This window comes from Paramormyrops kingsleyae, chromosome 8 (assembly GCF_048594095.1).
Source record: "Paramormyrops kingsleyae isolate MSU_618 chromosome 8, PKINGS_0.4, whole genome shotgun sequence".
Lineage (NCBI taxonomy): Eukaryota > Metazoa > Chordata > Actinopteri > Osteoglossiformes > Mormyridae > Paramormyrops > Paramormyrops kingsleyae.
This window is the reverse complement of record NC_132804.1, coordinates 5,365,761-5,385,384: the sequence shown is the minus strand read 5'-3', so window position 1 is coordinate 5,385,384 and position 19,624 is coordinate 5,365,761. Positions and strand designations below refer to the sequence as shown.

The following is a 19,624-nucleotide window of genomic DNA, read 5'->3' as shown; positions in this document are numbered from 1 at the left end:
CGGTTGAAGTATTTTTTGATACTGTTTAGCTAAATGATATGTAAAATCCATAGACAGACATTTCAGGTCCAGAAAGTAAAAATCCAAACCAGGATTTTGTTTCAACCAACCAGTTGAGTATTCTGTGACTGTGACTCTTTATACTCAACTAGTTGATTGAAATAAAAATTCTAGCTTGGATTTTTACTTTCTCGACCTGAAATGTCCGCCTCTGGTAAAATCTTGTAAAGAAGGAAAATTGCAGGGATGCTGAATGAACCACGGCAACAGTAAATGTTTTATTTTTATTTTCTAAAGCAGAAATTATTCAGAGATACTATTTAAATATGTTTTAAAAGACATATATGTACATTTATCAATATTAAATTTAAAGCTATGTAAGACTTTTTCTGTAATGTGGACATTGAAACCATAATATTCAAGCTTCACAAAAAAGTAGTTCAGATTTCCTGAAGGAAATCTATGAAGACTGTCCTCAGCTAAAAGATCCCAGTGTTCAGCAGCGTATGGCGGCGTACTCAACGTCGCCCCCTGCTGGTGGCTGCTCTTGGGCTCTGTACTCAACGTCGCCCCCTGCTGGTGGCTGCTCTTGGGCTCCATTGGCGCTCATATTGGCATAGATGGGCTCATCATACAGACGCCTGCTCTTCTTAGTGGGTCTTCTTATTTCCGCATAGCTTATCTCCACTTGTTCTTCAGAGAGCTGCCAAAAGAGGGAACACTTTCACACCCAGGCTTACCTTAAATCAGACACTTGCTGCCAAAGAAGCTGATATTCATACTTCTGATCTGGAGCTTTGGAAATAAGTGAATAACATGAGTCTGATACAAACAGAAATGCCCTCATTAGGTATTGGTGTATAAAACATGGCGACTACTGAACCTGGACAGTGTTACTTTGGGTCTGGGTCCTTCTTCTGTCTGAAAAGAATAATAGAAAAAGTATCAAATATTGATTAAATGTTTACTCTATTTTTTCTTGCCCATTACATTAAATTAATCTATCCATTGTCCACCCAGTTATCCCGTACGGGGCTGTAAGCCATATTGAATTTAATTCAATTCTAGTTTACATTTTGATTGGAAATACATATAAAATTCCAAAATAGTACAAACCTACAACATTCACTCATTTCAGTATTGTGCACCAGGAGCTTCATGGGATGGGCTTCCATGAACCAAGCAGCTGCAATACCAGCCTCACATCACCAAGCATAATTCCCAGTGTTGGATGCAGTGGTGTAAAGTACACTGCCACTGGACTCGATCAGTGGAAGCATGTTTTGTGGAGTGATGAATCACGTTTCTCTGTCTGACAGTCTGATGGACTAGTCTGGGTTTGGCAGATGCCAGGGAAATGTTACCTGCCTGACTGTACTGTGCCAACTGTAAGCTTTGGAGGAGAAGGAATAATGGTATGTGGTTGTTTTTCAAGAGTTGGGCTACAGGCCCCTTAGTTCCACTGAGTACCAAGACATTTTGGACAATCCTATGTATCCAACTTTGTGGGATCACTTTAGGGAAGGCCCCTTTCTGTTCTAGCATGACTGTGCCTCAGTGCACAAAGCAAGGTCCATAAAGATATGGTTGGGTGAGTTTGGTGTGGAAGAACTTGATTGGCCCACACAAAGCTATGACCTCAACCCCATCAATCACCTTTAGGATAAACTAGAACAGAGACTGCGAACCAGGCCTTCATGTCTAACATCAGTGCCTGACCTCACAAATGCTCTTCTGGATGAATGGGGAAAAATTCCCACAGACACTCTCCAAAATTTTGTGGCCTCCCCAGAAGAGCGGCAGCTGTTACCGTTGCAAAGGGGAGACAACTGCATATTGATGCCTATGGAGTTAGAATGGGATGTAATAAAAGTTCCTGTAGGTTTAGTGGCCAGGTTTCCTAATACTTTTGTTCATATAGTGTGTGTGTCTGTGTGCGTGTGAATGTGTGTGTGTCTGTGTGCGTGTGAATGTGTGTGTGTCTGTGTGCGTGTGAATGTGTGTGCATGTGTGTGTGTCTGTGTGCGTGTGAATGTGTGTGCATGTGTGTGTGTCTCTGTGAGTGTGTACACACATATATATCACAAGAGTGTGGGGGACCAGTACCGAGCTTGGCTGAGGATGATGGGAGTGTGGGGGACCAGTACCGAGCTTGGCTGAGGATGATGGGAGTGTGGGGGACCAGTACCGAGCTTGGCTGAGGATGATGGGAGTGTGGGGGACCAGTACTGAGCTTGGCTGAGGATGATGGGAGTGTGGGGGACCAGTACCGAGCTTGGCTGAGGATGATGGGAGTGTGGGGGACCAGTACCGAGCTTGACTGAGGATGATGGGAGTGTGGGGGACCAGTACCGAGCTTGGCTGAGGATGATGGGAGTGTGGCCTGGTAGAAAACCAGGATCAAGGACTATGGACTAGATCACTTGAAAACTGGAACACAAAACCACAATGTTGCAAATTGACATGTCAACGTGCCAACTGGTTTACTATGGGGTAATACTGGAACAAGCATTTTGAAATCCAAGACATTTCACCCTTTGATGTCACCTTCCTCTTGCAATTTGGATTTGCGTAGCTTTGTATTTCCTCAATTACAGCTACTGTCAAATTATTCAAGAAAATATTTTTTTATTAAGTGATATGTATAATGGTTTAAAACAATGTACAATGATTCCTTGAGCACAATTTTCAACAGCAATTGATGATGCAGGAATACTTCTGAAGGTGGGACTTTGGCACATTAACACGGGCAAGCCAGTGACACACATCCGGTCTGTTTATCACTGGATTCCCCGCCCCCCGCCACCCCCCACACTCACGTTTCAGCATCCAGATGTAAGTAGCTATGAACAGGCAGATGAGCAGCAGCAGAAGTCCCACAGAGATGACAGCAGCAGTGTGGGTTGGAGACCAGCCTATTCCACTGCGGAAACACAGTGATCTCATTGTGATCTAGGGTCCCAAGTATCCCCAGGTCACGTCAGTACAGTACTGCTACATGCGCTATTTTTTTAATCTACGACATATAGTTGAGAGGCAAGAGGAGACACTATTATTTAAGCAGGTTAAGTACTGTGGGAAGTACAATAATACTCTGTGAATGGTGCTTTCGTCTCTTCAGACTCATTAAGGGACGTCGTCCTGACTGTTGTTTCTGGTTTTGCTGTTGAAGATATTGTTTCTTTTGCTTTTGTTGGAGTTATAGGCAGAGCTACAAAAACAAAAGAAATCATGAAATATAATTAAAATCTTTAAATGATTTTATGAAGAATATAGTACCAGTTCACACTAATTATGTTATTTCCTAGTCCATGGAAATAAGAACATCAAGAATAATAAAATAATTATTGCTCTTAGAAATCCACACAGCTTCTGACTGCTTATCCTTGTCACGGTCACTAGGAAGATGATAATTTTCTGTACTTTTCCCCATACAGCACTTTTGTAATTTGCTAATAATTTTGTAAAATACAACACAAATGACAGAAACAAATTACAGCTGAATATTCTCTTCAGTTGACATTTTGCTAAACTTCTACACTTGCTGGTTATTTTAGACGCTTCAAGCTATTAAAAGCTTCACTGTCATTGTCAGCCTTTAACTCAAAGCAGACAGATTAATGTTCACTGTTTATATTCTGTTCTCTAAGTATGAAATTTCACTGAACAGTGATCACAAATATAAATGATCTGTCCCTTACCTTTCTTAACTTTAACAACAACAACAGAAGAATGTTCATCTATCCCAGTAGTTGATATTCCACACCAGTATGTCCCTTCATTTCTCTCCTGGATGTCCTTCATAATTATATTTATTACTCTGTGAGTCTTATTCTCACTCAGAAACAGTCCACTTCTGGATATTTTTGAAGGAGTTGTTCTTGCCAAAATGGAACAAGACCTGAATGTCCTTCCTTTACACCAGTATTTTTCATAGTTTTCATATCCTCTCTGATATCCACACTCCACTGTCAGATCTTCATGCTCCATCACTGTAATTTCCTTCGGGCCCCATATAGCCTGACAGTGGGCACCTGGAGAGACAAAATGGTCAGAGACCAAACACTAGATACTCCCCACTTTACCACACTTACAGCGATTTACGGGGGACTGAACACTGGACTCCCACTGAAATTACACAAGGGAATCAGCTTCATTACGAGATTAGAGAAGACAAAAGTGCCAAAAAACCATATAAGTAACTGTAACAAACTGGTATCTATGGTTTCTTATGGAGGACCACTTCCTCAATCAGGCTGAAAATTGTAGTTCTTGAATGTTTGAAACTAACATGTTTCATCTTGGTAACTGCGGGTAAATCTATCTTCTGTAAGCAAGGATTTACATTGTCCATAGCGCTCAATACATAACAGCCCAACAGTGGAGAGAGAAACAACACAACATTGAAACATACATTACTTAATTCATAGGACTTTTTAAATCGCTTACTTAATCAAAACTGTATAGTGATGAAGAAATTAATTCAGGCTGAGTGAAGCATATTAAAAGCAAGTATTACCTTTCAGAAGAACAAGGATCAGAAACAGCTTCATTGTTTTAAAATGCATCAGTTGTGGACCTCGTGGACCTCACCATATCTTATCCTCTGTGTCAGGATGTGGTTTAGCTTTGGCTTGTAACTCCTTTTAGCTTTGTGTCATTTTTACTTCTCTTTTACTTCTGGTTTTGAAATTGGTGCAGCCAGAGTGGCAGGTCCCAGAGTTGCAGATGTTCTTAGTAAATAACCCATAAAAAACACTGAGAGAAGGGGAGGATGAATTTTACTTGGACTTTCAACAGAGAAAGCTAAAATTTTTTGGGCAAAAATCCATCCATCACCATAACCACTGAATCCCAACTGGGGTCACAAGGGGGACCAGAACCTATCCCAGGAACAAGGGGCACAGGCAGGAACCAACCCTGGGCAGACGCCAACACCCCACAGGGCACTCAGACTCACACTCAAATGCAGGGCTAACTTAGAATTCCCTTCAACCTGCCCTGCACACCTTTGGACTGTGGGAGGAAACCAGAGCCCCCAGTGGAAACCCACACAAACACGGGGAGAGCATGCAAACTCCACACAGAAAGGTCCAACGCCCGACCCGGGGATCCAACCCAGGCCCTTCTTGCTGCCAGGCAGCAGCGCTAAGCACTGCACCACCATGCCACCCTTGGGCCAAAATATCAATGTAAATTCACAAGAAATTCACAAAAAGAATAAGAACTGTGACGACTGGTCAACCGAGGCATCGCAGTAACAACAGAGAATGACAAGGAGGCTTCTTTACAGGAGAACGGCATCCTTTTATTGCAATCCTTAGCAGGACTATAAGAGGGACCCAACTAGCACCGAACCCAAATACAACAGCGGAAACACAAGGTTGAAGAATAAGGGATAGACACTGAGGGAGATTTGTACAAGCTAAAGACACTCGAAGATCGGATAGGGTTCACATAAGACAGAAACACACGCCACAGTCAGGAACAGTCTTAACCATAACTACCACAAAAATCAACAATACAAGTAGTATTTACACTGACATACACGGGGTTAAATACACACGCCCGCGAGGCATGCCGGGACGTGCAGATCTCACCAGCACCACAGTGCACTTTTAAGGTTTCTTAATCTTAACCAGCTAAATTTATGCCACAAAGCTAAGCTTGACATATTACAGATAATTTGGCCTGAAAAACAGGAAAAAAACATCTAAAGAGAATAAAATTCCCACAATCAGCTCCCAATGTGTGTAGTTTCTGTGTTCTCCGAGTGGGGATTATCTTGAATGGTAGCGCAATAGCAGTATGGATGCCTACATCACCTAGAATTGTGTCTTACACTTTTTTGTTTTTTATTGCACTTCTGTTTGTCCTCTTGCCCCGCCCCCACCCCCCACCGGCATGCACTGGTCCCCTCCCCTACAACAGTGGCATAAGAATTTCTTCATCCAAACACGTGACTATAAGAGTTGAAACTGACAGTCAAAAAAAATGCAGTTAGGTGGTTTGCGTCTGTAAACGTTCCTGGTCCGTGTGTCTCTGTGCGTCCCCGGCGTCGGACTGCCGGCCCATGCTAGGCTTCCTCTGGTTTGTGGCCTGTGCCTCCAAGAATAGAACAGGAAGAATAGGCTCACCACGACTTGGTACTGAATAGGAGGTGTGGGAAATTCATAGTACTTCCGTGTAACAGTTTAATAATTGAATCGCTTTGGATTTTGTGATACATTCATAACAATTATTGAAAAATGCTGATGGAGGAAATGTGACTTCAAAGGCCTCTGCAGGCAAGATTACCACAAGCTTTCACTGAGAAGTGGATTTAAAGCATTTGATGAATGACAGCACATAGGGACCATTCCACCATTTCAAAAGCCTTGTTTTTCCAATCACCAGTGAGAAACTGGTGTCACGTCTGTAGTGGCGAGGAGTAAAGACCCCAGAGGCAGCGACTGTACAGGAAGTAGCCCTGAAGGGGACTTTGTTAGGGAAGCTACAGAGGGGAGAAGGTCTGTACATGGACCTACAGAGGGGAGTAGGTCTGTACATGGACCTACAGAGGGGAGTACAGTAGGTCTGTACATGGACCTACAGAGGGGAGTAGGTCTGTACATGGACCTACAGAGGGGAGTAGGTCTGTACATGGACCTACAGAGGGGAGTAGGTCTGTACATGGACCTATAAGGAGCTCGGATTTATGACAAGTGACAATGCAGGACTGGGGAACACAGAATGGGGGGGGGGGGGGGGGGGGAATATAAACACTGTTAAAGAGGAGTACACAAGGGGCAGGTTTTGGCCCATAACAATAAACTCGTAACAAGGGACTGGAAACTGCTGGAGCAGACACCAACAAAAGGGCACAGCAGTGACATCTGCTGGCAGGTCAGAATCAGGACGCGGTTGACGGAGACCGAGTGCGACACTGTGGTTCAGACTGGACAGTAAAACAATAAAAGGCCAGGCGGTCCTGTCTCTCGCTTCGTCTTTCAGCTTCACTCGGTGGCACAGGCTCCGTGTCAGTATGTAGATCCGCATCTCATCCCAATCTAGACAATATATTTCCCAAGATATAGGCAATGGTCCAGCAATGTTTCATTGATCTATCCAAATTCCAAATCCCTTGATAACACCCACTAATCAAAGAATTATGGGGAGGTTTCCTAGGTATGATTTAAATTAAGCAAAAATACTTGAAAAGATTCATTTAACTCCACTGTGCTAGGCTGACTTAGCTGGACCAATGTTGCCTATAAAACATGAGATGGACCCAAAAAAGCCTAAAATTGTGTGGAACTGGGGAAGCAAGTCTAAGGAAAACAATGGCAGCAGAATACAGACTGTGATCAAAAAACACTTTTAAAGCAAATAGTGTCAAGATAGTGTCACTGAAGATAAACAGCAGACATCAGCCGTGGAGTCAAAGGAGAGGAATGGCTGGAAATGTATTTGCAATGGATTTCAGTGCAAATGAACACTGAAAATCTACAAGTACAACTTCAGGTAAGAATCGTCATGTTCATCACCTCAATGTTTTGTGAAATCACTGCTGGGAACATCTGGCGGAATCCCCTGTCAGAAGGGGCTTCAACTCCTACCTGCGGCAGAACTTCGCCCATGTGCCGGCGGAGGCGGGGGACACGGAGTCCGAATGGGCCATCTTCCATTGTGGAGGCGGCTGACCGGAGCTGTGGCCGTAAGGGGGTCGGTGCCTGTCGCGGCGGCAATCCCCGAACCCGCTGGTGGACACCGGCGGTGAGGGATGCCGTCAAGCTGAAGAAGGAGTCCTATCGGGCCTTTTCGGCCTGTGGGACTCCAGAGGCAGCTGACAGGTACCGGCGGGCCAAGTGGAACTCGGGCGTGGATCAGTGAATCAGCTCTTTACTCTCAGCAGGGTTCTGGAGGGTTCATGGGAGTTTGCCCAACCAATCTGCATGTGCTTTGTGGACTTGGAGAAGGCATTTGACCGTGTCCCTTGGGGAGTCCTGTGGGGGGTGCTCCGGGAGTATGGGGTGCCGGGCTTCCTTATAAGGGCTGTTCGGTCCGTGTACGACCGGTGCCAGAGCCTGGTCCGCATGGTCGGCAATAAGTCGGGCTCGTTTCCAGTGAGGGTTGGACTCCGTCAGGGTTTCCCTTTGTCACCGATTCTGTTCATAGCTTTTATGGACGGAATTTCTAGGCGCAGCCAGGGCGTTGAGGGTGTCCGGTTTGGTGACCTCAGGATTAGGTCTCTGCTTTTTGCAGATGATGTGGTTCTGTTGGCTTCATCGGACCGTGACCTTCGGCTCTCACTGGAGCAGTTCGCAGTCGAGTGTGAAGCGGCTGGGATGAAAATCAGCACCTTTTGAGAGCTATGAGAAAACAATGGCGTAAAGACCTTTACTAAAGTACAGCAGCTCACTGCACCAAAGACCACATGACTGGACAGACGTCAAACGGAGGGATCCACCCACAATGAACGGACAATCCTCTTATTGCACTCCTGCTACAGTCTATCAGCCAATAATAATTCATTCTAATTTTGTATGAGAAACCCAAGATAAAATCTGCAGTTAATATATACAATCCTGGCTTAGTATGTCGTGTCCTATCCTGTTTAGTTAAAGCCTAAATATGTTGTCAAGTCATTTTTATTATTTTAGTAAAAATAAATGGAAGACAAAAAAACATTTTAAGGAATGCATTTATTTGAAATTATTCTTCTATAAAAAGAGACTTTTATTTACAGTGTAATAGGAAACACAAACAAACACATACCATTCACATTGACTACCTAACTCTGCTACTATCTGCTGCTATTTACATCAATATGGAAAGTCACAATAGCTCTTTAAAGTTAAAATTCTCTTCCATGAGGCTGATGATGCCGCACCATCATTGGACTGGTGGAGTATTCAGTGAATGTTATTCCCTCGTCTTCAGTTTCCTAGTAGCTCTGACATAAACCTATTTTATCCTGAATAACATTTCAGTTCCACAAAAGTCTGTGTGTCAAAGCACTTAAAATGGGGGTAACAGTTTTCCAGCTTAATTCTTTGATCCTTTCAGAATGAAAGCTGTTTGGGTGCATGAAGGCCGTGACCCAGGTTCAGACGCAGGCTGTGATGACAGGCGTCCAGACGCAGGCTGCGATGACAGGTGTTCAGACGCAGGCTGCGATGACAGGTGTTCAGACGCAGGCTGCGATGACAGGTGTTCAGACGCAGGCTGCGATGACAGGTGTTTACTCCTGCAGCACTTCTCCCAACAGGTGACAAGTATGGGACAGGAGAGAAGCGCGCAGAGCAGAATCCATCTCAGGACTGTCCACCCGCCAAGCCTGCACAGAAAGAACTGAAATGTTAGGGACAAGACTGCTCACTCACAGAGACAGTGGTCACTTGTTCGGGACTATTTTTCAAGGTATTATTTTGCTCAACTATACATCTGTCACATAGTGTGTAGTATTTGTTATTTATGATATTGTATATGACAGGAGTGAAGGTGTATTTCAGTGTTGGAACTGCCTAATACACAGGGACACGTTGACTGATGACTGGGGAGACACAGAACTGTATAGTAGGCAGGGAGTCATTTCTAGACTAGAAACAAAAGCACCTTTGGGCCCTTCAGCAAGATCCGTAAGCCTTGATTGCAACATATAAGTACTGGCATTCCGCCATGCAGGGCTGACCCACCGAATGATTAGGGGATGCAAATAAATCAGAAAAAATACCTCTGATTGCATTCCGTGAAATTAGTCATTTACATTACTTTTAATATTTCAGTACTTTTCTTATGATACAGAAGTGAGGTAGCTGGTTAGCAGGCAGATACCTTGTGCTACTGATTTTTGAAATAATATAAATATATAAATGAATTGACATAATTAGTTTCTTGCTTCTCCGGGGTATGCATTTTCGGGGCGGGGGGCTCAGCAGAATCCCACCTAGGGCGCCAGAACACCTAAGCCCACCCCCGCCTCATGTATCTTAGCCCTTGATTCCAGTTTACTGATGTTCAGTCCCCTACAGGCAACCGTGTAAATAAATACTACTGCAAATAATACTGCAAATAAACAAACAAATAAACAAACAAACAGTCTGTTGGTATGATGGTATTGGCATATAAAAAGGGGTGCAGGCAGTAAGAGTGACGGACTGTACCCCCCCCCCCCCCCTAAAAAAATGAAATACCTTCACAATACGCTGACAAATGGAACCACGTCTGCAGATAACGACATAAAGTGCTGGATTGGCTGGGGAACCCTACAAGAGCTGAGAGCTATTTGTTTATAGCTCATATGATCCCCTTTGATGCATTGATACAGACGAATAATCACTTAAACAAGTTGCATTTAATTCAGCAAGGAGGAAATCCTGTGATCTGATCTTTGTTCTTCACTGCTTCTGCTTTTACGACAAGGGCTATGAGGAAGTGTGAAAATGACGCAACACTGAAGCTTAAAATTGCAGAGAAGAATATTTTGTCATTGAATTGCTGAGAACAACAAATACTGAAGTTTGGATGGTATTACCTGATTTATGATGGAATATTTAATATGTACCAGAATCAACACTTGGAAATCACAGGTGTGAGTGCAATCGGACAATAGTCTTTCAGACAGCTCACAATATGCTTTTTAGGGATGAGCACAATTGTTGTTGTTTTAAGGCACACTGGGACCACGGCAGTGGTCAAAGAGTTGTCAAGTCATAACATTTAAGACTCACACATCAGCGACAGTAAACAAAATTATCTACTTGCTAGCCAAGTAAATGTATTACTGCAAGTATAAGAAGCCACCTGAATTGTTTCTTGTGCCACTGATATATGCTGCATTAGCCTAACACTGCATATCACACACATGTCTGCCTGGATAGCTATGTAATCAACGCCCTAGCACAGCCATACTGTGACGCTATGGTTACCATAGCTTGGGCCCCTATGGGCCCCTGTCTGAGCAGTTTTACAATAATTGTCGGTTTGTCCGGGTTTAGCGCTCCAACCCATATGACCTAGTGCTGTAAGTTACAGTGGAGTATCAAGTGAAGGATGAGACACCTATTTTCAACATACGCCGGCCACTCAGTATCATCACACCGCGTTTGCAAGGCTCATGCACATGCCTACTTTAAAAATTAAATGATATGCACATGCCTGTATCACGCTACTGAAGAGTGACGTCAACTTCCAGAAACAACTGGCACTTTGAGACTTTATTTTTGTTTTCATGTGAATTGATTTGTTTCCTTGAAGTTTAACAAACAATTGGCTTAGTGTTTTGTAACTTTTGTTGAAAAGTGTGTAGATTTAACTGCAGGGTTGTCGTATGTCTGAGTTTCCCCAAATGCAAATTTTCATTGTACTTGGTGGTGTTGTGATCGAGCAAGCGAGCGAGCCGGGAAGCAAGCGAGCAAAGCCGAGGATGCAGGCAAACGGGGTTTTATTCTGGAAGCAGGACCGGGGAAACACGACAGTAAACTTCAACAAACATTAATGACGGATCTGGGGTAACATACTCAGACGCGGACTAAATACAGCAGACAAGCCAAACTAACAAGGAACAGCTGAGCACGATCGGGAAAGCACACGTGGATAATGAGGGGGCGTGGCACACATCAGGAGCGGACGGAGCAGGGTGTGACAGGTGGCTTGGGAAACCTCATTAATATTCACAGGAGATGTGCTAGCAAGTGGTTGTCTGTAAATGTGCTACATAAATAAACTTGAACTTGAACTGACAATGGGTGTTAATTCTGGCATAGCAGCATTCCGCTCTTTGTGTGTGGACCCTTTCTGCTGCCCTGTTCCATTTCAGCAGAGCATAACAGGCTTACACTGTTGGTAGTTAGCTGATCTAAAGGCCATGTTGCGTCCCTGAGTTCTAGGTCAGACACCTTGATTAAACCAAGGGTTCTGATTAGGAATTAAACGTTCTATAAATTATGTCTGAAAGTAGATTTTGAAGTGTGGGAGTGCTTTAGTTAATTTTACAGTGTAATATAATAGAATGGATATAAGAGCAAAGGTTACTTACAGTGGTCCTGTTTGGATAGAGGTGGTGTTCCTGCTGGTTGGCCTTGCAGGAGATGAGGTTGTGATTGAGTTGTCAATTGCAATACCAGAAGTAATAATGTCTTGTTGTTTTGTTGGGAATACAGGGAGGGCTGCAGAAATCAAAAAAAGTTCAAATGAAACTAAATTTAAGAAGGCAGTTATAGGTTTTGATGGTATTTTTTGTTTCGTTGAACTGAAGTCTCACAGTCATGATACAATTAAATTATTTAATCTTTCCATTATATTGAATAGTTTTTTAATCCCTTTACCTAAATCGGGAAACAGATAAGAAATACATCATGTAACATTACAGCTCCAACAGTCTGGTAGCTGGACAGGAAGTTTACTTTCATGAGTTCAAAACACATCCATACTCAGCATTTATGACTAAGCTAAGCCTACAAAAGAAACGCAATGGAGGGTCATACGAAATCATAGGTGACATACACAGAATGCAAGCTGTGCACAGGGACCCCATCAAGCAAATCTGCTGCTCAGCCAGAAGCTCAAGAACAACTAAACTGGCAGATCAACATCCCCTCATCAGTCTGCTCCTGGATCCACAACTTTTTGTCTAACAAAACAGTTACATCAGGGTTGGTGACCACATTTATGACCCCCTCTGCCTCGCCGGTGTTGCATGGGGTTGTGTGCTCTCTCCCTCTGCTCTGCTCTCTCTACACCAATGACTGCACTTCTGACAGTGACTCTGTTAAATTTATTAAAGTTGCAGATGACACCACGCTGGCTGGTCTCAAAAAACGACGGGTCCATATACTGGGAAGAGGTAATGTGGCTGGTGTCATGGTGCAGAGCTAAGGACCTGGAGCTAAACACAAACAAAACTGTGGAGCTTGATTTTAGAAAGAAACACTACGTCCATTGGAAAGACACGACTCCACTGTCAGCAAAGCGGAGTCTTACAAATTCTTAGGCACTACCATTCAGTGGATCTCAGACGGGACAGACACAGTGCTGCAGTTATGAAGGCCCAGTTGCTCTTTTATTTCTTGCAACAACTCAAGAAATCTGTATTGCGTCAAGCACTACTGATCCAGCTCTACACAGCCATGATCGAGTCCATCATCACATCTACCATCACCATCTGGTATATGGCTCTGCATCTTCATACAAGAAGCGAAAGCTGCAGCTAATGGTGCGACGTGTGGAGAATATCATCGACTGTCAGCTCTCCACCATCAAAGACCTCTACTCCCCCAGGATGAAAAGGTAGCGGGGAAAATTATACCAAACCCCCCCACACCCTGGTCACTCTCTTTTCCAGTGTTTCCCATCTCAGTGGAGACTGACAGCTCTAAAGGCTCGGACCAACCTCCACCTCCACAGCTGCTTTTGCAGTGTAAAGCACGCCGCCACTGGACACTAGAGCAGTGGAGACATGTTCTCTGGAGTGACGAATCATGCTTCTCTGTCTGGAAATCTGATGGATGAGTCTGGGTTTGGTGGTTGCCAGGAGAACGGTATTTGCCTGACTGCATTGTGCCAAGTGTAAAGTTTGGTGGAGGGGGGATTATGGTGTGGGGCTGTTTTTCAGGGATTGGGCTTGGCCCCTTAGTTCCAGTGAAAGGAACTCTTAATGCTGCAGCATTTGAAACCATTTTGGATAAGTTCATGCTCCAAACTTTGTGAGAACAGCTTGGTGATGGCCCCTTCCTGTTCCAACATGACTGCGCACCAGTGCACAAAGCAAGGTCCATAAGGACGTGGATGAGCGAGTCTGTTGTGGAGGAACTTGACTGGTCTGCACAGAGCCCTGACATCATCCCGATAGAACACCTTTGGGATGAATTAGAGTGGAGACTGAGAGCCTGGCCTTCACGTCCAACATCAGTGTCTGACCTCTCCTGGAAGAATATTCAAAATTCCCATTAACACACTCCTAAACCTTGAGGACAGCCTTCCCAGAAGAGCTGAAGCTGTTATAGCTGCAAAGGGTGGGCCAGCTCCATAGTAAAGCCTATGTATTAAGAATGGGATGTCATCAAAGTTCATGTGTGTGTAAAGGCAGGTGTCCCAATACTTTTGGCAATAAAGTGTAGATGATTTGTCATTTAGATTTCGGTGTCTTTGGTGAGGGCACATTTTAGAAGTCATTTTAAAAAATACTGCTAAAATTACAGGACATGTTTGCAGTGATTAGACCCCAGCTAGGAGAAGAGCCGTAACAGAATGGAGTGAGCAATGATGTTGAAGGGAAAGAAGGAGAAGAGAGACAGGTGGATGGTGAAGGCAGTGATGGTGAAGGCAGTGATGGTGAAGGCAGTGATTATTGCATAATGGCATCAGGACACAGCACATGGACAATGATGCAATAGTACACCGGTGCTGGACTTCAGAAATGACCCACAGGCAAAATAACAAACAAAACCCAGACCTACTATGAATACAATATCTTAATATATACTGGTACTGTTCTGTTCGTGGATTTTCAGTACATTTAAATGTAGCTGGCATTTGGTAAAGCAATCAGGAAAAAAAACATAATTCACAGCTGCACTATACAAATGAATGAGTTACATTTTCTTTGAATTCTCTTAAGTTTACATTTTACAGTAAATCTACACTTGCCAGTTATTTTAGACACTGCTAGATATGCATCTTTTTGTCATCATTTATTTCACAGTAAAGAGCTGCATGTTCACTTGTTCATCTTCCATTTTCTAAGTAAAATGTCACATTGAACAGTGATCACAAACATACATGATCTGTCCCTTACCTTTCTTGACTTTGACAAGAACAGCAGAACGTTCATCTGTAAAAAATATTGATATTGCACACCAGTATGTCCCTTCATCTCTCTCCTGGATGTCCTTCATAGTTATTTTTAGTACTTTGTTACCCTTATTGTCAATCAGAAACAGTCCACTTCTGGATATTTCTGAAGAATATTTCTGTAGTTCTTTTTCAATTCTGATGTCACTAGGAAGATGATAATTTTGTGTGCTTTTCCCCATACAGCACTTTTGTAATTTGGTAATAATTTTGTAAAATACAACACAAATGACAGAAACAAATTAGAGCTGAATATTCTCTTCAGTTGACATTTTGCTAAACTTCTACACTTGCTGGTTATTTTAGACGCTTCAAGCTATTAAAAGCTTCACTGTCATTGTCAGCCTTTAACTCAAAGCAGACAGATGAATGTTCACTGTTTATATTCTGTTCTCTAAGTATGAAATTTCACTGAACAGTGATCACAAATATAAATGATCTGTCCCTTACCTTTCTTAACTGTAACAACAACAGGAGAATGTTCATCTCTCCCAGCAGTTGATATTGCACACCAGTATGTCCCTTCATCTCTCTCCTGGATGTCCTTCATAATTATCTTTATTACTCTGTGAGTCTTATTCTCACTCAGAAACAGTCCACTTCTGGATATTTCTAAAGAAGTTGTTCTTGCCAAAATGTAACAAGGCCAAAATATCATTCTTTCACACCAGTATTTTTCATCGTTTTCATGTCCTTTCTGATATCCACACTCCACTGTCAGATCTTCATGCTCCATCACTGTAATTTCCTTCGGGCCCCATATAGCCTGACAGTGGGCACCTGGAGAGACAAAATGGTCAGAGACCAAACACTAGATACTCCCGACTTTACCACACTTACAGTGATTTACGGGGGACTGAACACTGGACTCCCACTGAAATTACACAAGGGAATCAGATTCATTACGAGATTAGAGAAGACCAAAGTGCCAAAAAACCATATAAGTAATTGTAACAAACTGGTATCTATGGTTTCTTATGGAGGACTACTTCCTCAATCAGGGTGAAAATTGTTGCCCTAGAATGTTTGAAACACCTATCATCTTTTATCCCTGGTGACTGGAAATAAATCTATATTCTGAAAGCAAGAATTTACATTGTCCATATCACTCAATACTAATTCATTCTACCTACTATTTCCTTCTACCGAACGACACACCAGTCATATCATTGCTCAGAAGATACAAGCACGCCGGCCTATTTCGTGGTGCGCAGTGATACTATTGGTGTGTGGAGTTCAGTAGAAGGAAATAGTCAGTACATTATACTTTTACAAATATATTTTTCTAGCGCTTTAACCATCACAGATATAACGCCATTCACTCTCATTATGTTCCAAAGAAGTCCAACATTTCTACAGCAGATATCTCCAAATCTAGGCTACTTCCAGCAGAACAACATAGATGTATAGACAGCACTAAAGCCCCTTCAAAACATATCATTTTTCAGTTTTGGGGTGAACTGCCTCTTTAATGAAATTTGTCTAGTTGTATTATATGGCATATTGTAAAAGCATCCATTACCTTTCAGAAGGACAAAGATCAGAAACAGTTTCATTGTTTGCAAATGCATCACATCGCGTCTCATAGACCTTGCCACAGCTCGTCCTACGGGTTAGGGTGTGGATTAGCTTTGACCTCTTCCTCTTTTGCATTTTGTTTCATTTTCACTTATCTAGGGTGGCCAGATAATCCATGTCAGGGAGGACACTTTGAGCTACTTCGGGTTTTACAAACTACTTCCAAATTAAAAGGCTCCTGTGCTCGGCTAAAGAGTTCAGCTCTTCTTGTGCTTTGACTGGTTTGTTTCCTTGCCTGAAAGACTCATCCAGCTGTTTTACATTAGCATTAGTGACACATGCATGCTTATAGGAGACTGACCAATCAACACACAGCAAGAACTCGGTGCTCAAGTGAAGTCCAGGTCCGTTTAATTGAAATGTTAATTTACAATTCCTGTCCTAGCTCAGAGTCCTCCCTGACATGGATTATCTGGTCACCCTAATTTATCAATTCCAGAGACTGATTCAACCGAGCCTGATATATAACCACTGCGGATCCATGAGGAAAAACTGCATGAAGATAGTCTGTCGCCATTGCTGAGCAAAAAAATACTATGTAATCTCACGAGAGACGTACACTCACCTAAAGGATTATTAGGAACACCATACTAATAAGGTGTTTGACCCCCTTTCGCCTTCAGAACTGCCTTAATTCTACGTGGCATTGATTCAACAAGGTGCTGAAAGCATTCTTTAGAAATGTTGGCCCATATTGATAGGATAGCATCTTGCAGTTGATGGAGATTTGTGGGATGCACATCCAGGGCACGAAGCTCCCATTCCACCACATCCCAAAGATGCTCTGTTGGGTTGAGATCTGGTGACTGTGGGGGCCATTTTAGTACAGTGAACTCATTGTCATGTTCAAGAAACCAATTTGAAATGATTCAAGCTTTGTGACATGGTGCATTATCCTGCTGGAAGTAGCCATCAGAGGATGGTTGGTCATAAAGGGATGGACATGGTCAGAAACAATGCTCAGGTAGGTCGTGGCATTTAAACGATGCCCAATTGGCACTAAGGGGCCTAAAGTGTGCCAAGAAAACATCCCCCACACCATTACACCACCACCACCAGCCTGCACAGTGGTAACAAGGCATGATGGATCCATGTTCTCATTCTGTTTACGCCAAATTCTGACTCTACCATTTGAATGTCTCAACAGAAATCGAGACTCATCAGACCAGGCAACATTTTTCCAGTCTTCAACTGTCCAATTTTGGTGAGCTCGTGCAAATTGTAGCCTCTTTTTCCTATTTGTAGTGGGGATGAGTGGTACCCGGTGGGGTCTTCTGCTGTTGTAGCCCATCCGCCTCAAGGTTGTGCGTGTTGTGGCTTCACAAATGCTTTGCTGCATACCTCGGTTGTAACGAGTGGTTATTTCAGTCAAAGTTGCTCTTCTATCAGCTTGAATCAGTCGGCCCATTCTCCTCTGACCTCTAGCATCAACAAGGCATTTTCGCCCACAGGACTGCCGCATACTGGATGTTTTTCCCTTTGCACACCATTCTTTGTAAACCCTAGAAATGGTTGTGCGTGAAAATCCCAGTAACTGAGCAGATTGTGAAATACTCAGACCGGCCCGTCTGACACCAACAACCATGCCACGCTCAAAATTGCTTAAATCACCTTTCTTTCCCATTCTCACATTCAGTTTGGAGTTCAGAAGATTGTCTTGACCAGGACCACACCCCTAAATGCATTGAAGCAACTGCCATGTGATTGGTTGATTAGATAATTGCATTAATGAGAAATTGAACAGGTGTTCCTAATAATCCTTTAGGTGAGTGTATATAGAGCACCTTTGTAATGGTTCTTAATCTAACCAGCTGAATTCATGCCACAAAGCTAATCTCAGCACACAGCAGAAAATACTGTTAGAAAGTACATGCTTAAGGGGATAGGACAACAGCTAAGGCTATGGGTTTTTGCATGTGGAACAAGTGGGTGTTTAGTCTTGTGTTTTTTGATGCATTTTCCTGAAATAAGTCAGCTGTGCTTCTCTGCATGCATTGGAAAATATTGCATGAGGTGGTTTGGAGTAGGGTTGCATGATTTATCGATTTCAAATCGAAATCGCGATTTGAAACAACGCCATTAGCAAGTCGCAAAAATCGCGATTTAGCATATACATTGTACAGCATGTCGGACCCAGGCTTTAAAACTGAAGTGAGAATAGTTGCTCCCTGTGTGACAGTCATTCTTACCAATCACAAGCGCCGTGCTTCTCCTGTGCTAGTCATGCTCACCAATCAGAAGTGGCCCAATAAGGCCTATAGGCCCACAAACAGCAAACACGTGAAACCCAAGGAAAATGTTACATTCGGCTCGCGGTGCGGAAAAATACTGATTCCGCTACTGAGCTGTAAGTGAATTGCCTTCCTATTTCATGGTCCGAGATTGTTTCAGAAAGGTCCTGTGATATACTCTGACTTGGTGTAATGATGCAGACTTAAGTCGGGAGGAATACGTTTTGTAGACTTTAATTACATCTCGCGAAACACTCGCAACCGCTTGTCTTCTCTGAGTCTCTGACCATGCTTCTTTTACTAACTCTCTTTTTCTATTACCTTCCTCATTACACACTCTAACTCCCCCTAGTGGTCTCCAACACACCTTCTGTGTTCACATTACTACAGGTCCTATCATCAATAGAACCGGCGAGCTCCTTTTAAACACCATCTGCAATATACTTCAGCGTATCATACCTTTGGTTTTTGTTAATAGGCAATAGCATTAGTATACCGCTAACCCATCAAAACAGCAATGAAACCCACAATACAGTCGTGTTTATGTCATATATGTTTTTGTGCTTATTAAATTTAAGTGTTTCCAAAGATTAATCCCACAACATACAAAAAGATACGCATATAATGTTTAATCATTCGTTTTGTATTTGTTCGAGTAACAAAGCAATGGAATGATAACCTGCTTCAGTCGAAAACTGAAAAATAAAATTAATAAAAATAAAATGCAGGGTTGGCAACTTTGGTCAGCTGCATAGAGTGAGATTTTCTGTTTCCTGTTCTGCACACACATTTACATGTATGTAAGTTTTATTACCTTGTAAATAGTCTGTAGTGTTTGCAAACTGCCGTAACGTTTTTGATGCAGCTAATTTTAAGTTCAGAATGGAATATAGATTTGCTGTAAGATTTCTTGCGTGAGAGTCTGAGTTTGCAACCATGAACACGTAAATTTTTTGCCTCACCTGAATTGATTTGTATAGAAA

The 19,624-nt window shown here is 42.8% G+C and overlaps 1 protein-coding gene across 1 annotated transcript; it reads right to left on the bottom strand.

Moving 5' to 3' along the window:
• Positions 1-254: 254 nt before the first annotated feature.
• LOC111853527 (uncharacterized) lies at positions 255-18,660 on the bottom strand. Its single transcript, XM_072715035.1, has 7 exons — positions 18,642-18,660; positions 16,355-16,438; positions 15,283-15,612; positions 3,094-3,211; positions 2,820-2,923; positions 884-921; positions 255-703 (listed from the first exon to the last, which is right to left on the bottom strand). Exons 2-7 carry the CDS (start codon positions 16,416-16,418, stop codon positions 497-499), a joined length of 861 nt encoding a protein of 286 aa, XP_072571136.1. The 5' UTR covers positions 16,419-16,438; positions 18,642-18,660; the 3' UTR covers positions 255-496.
• Positions 18,661-19,624: the final 964 nt, after the last annotated feature.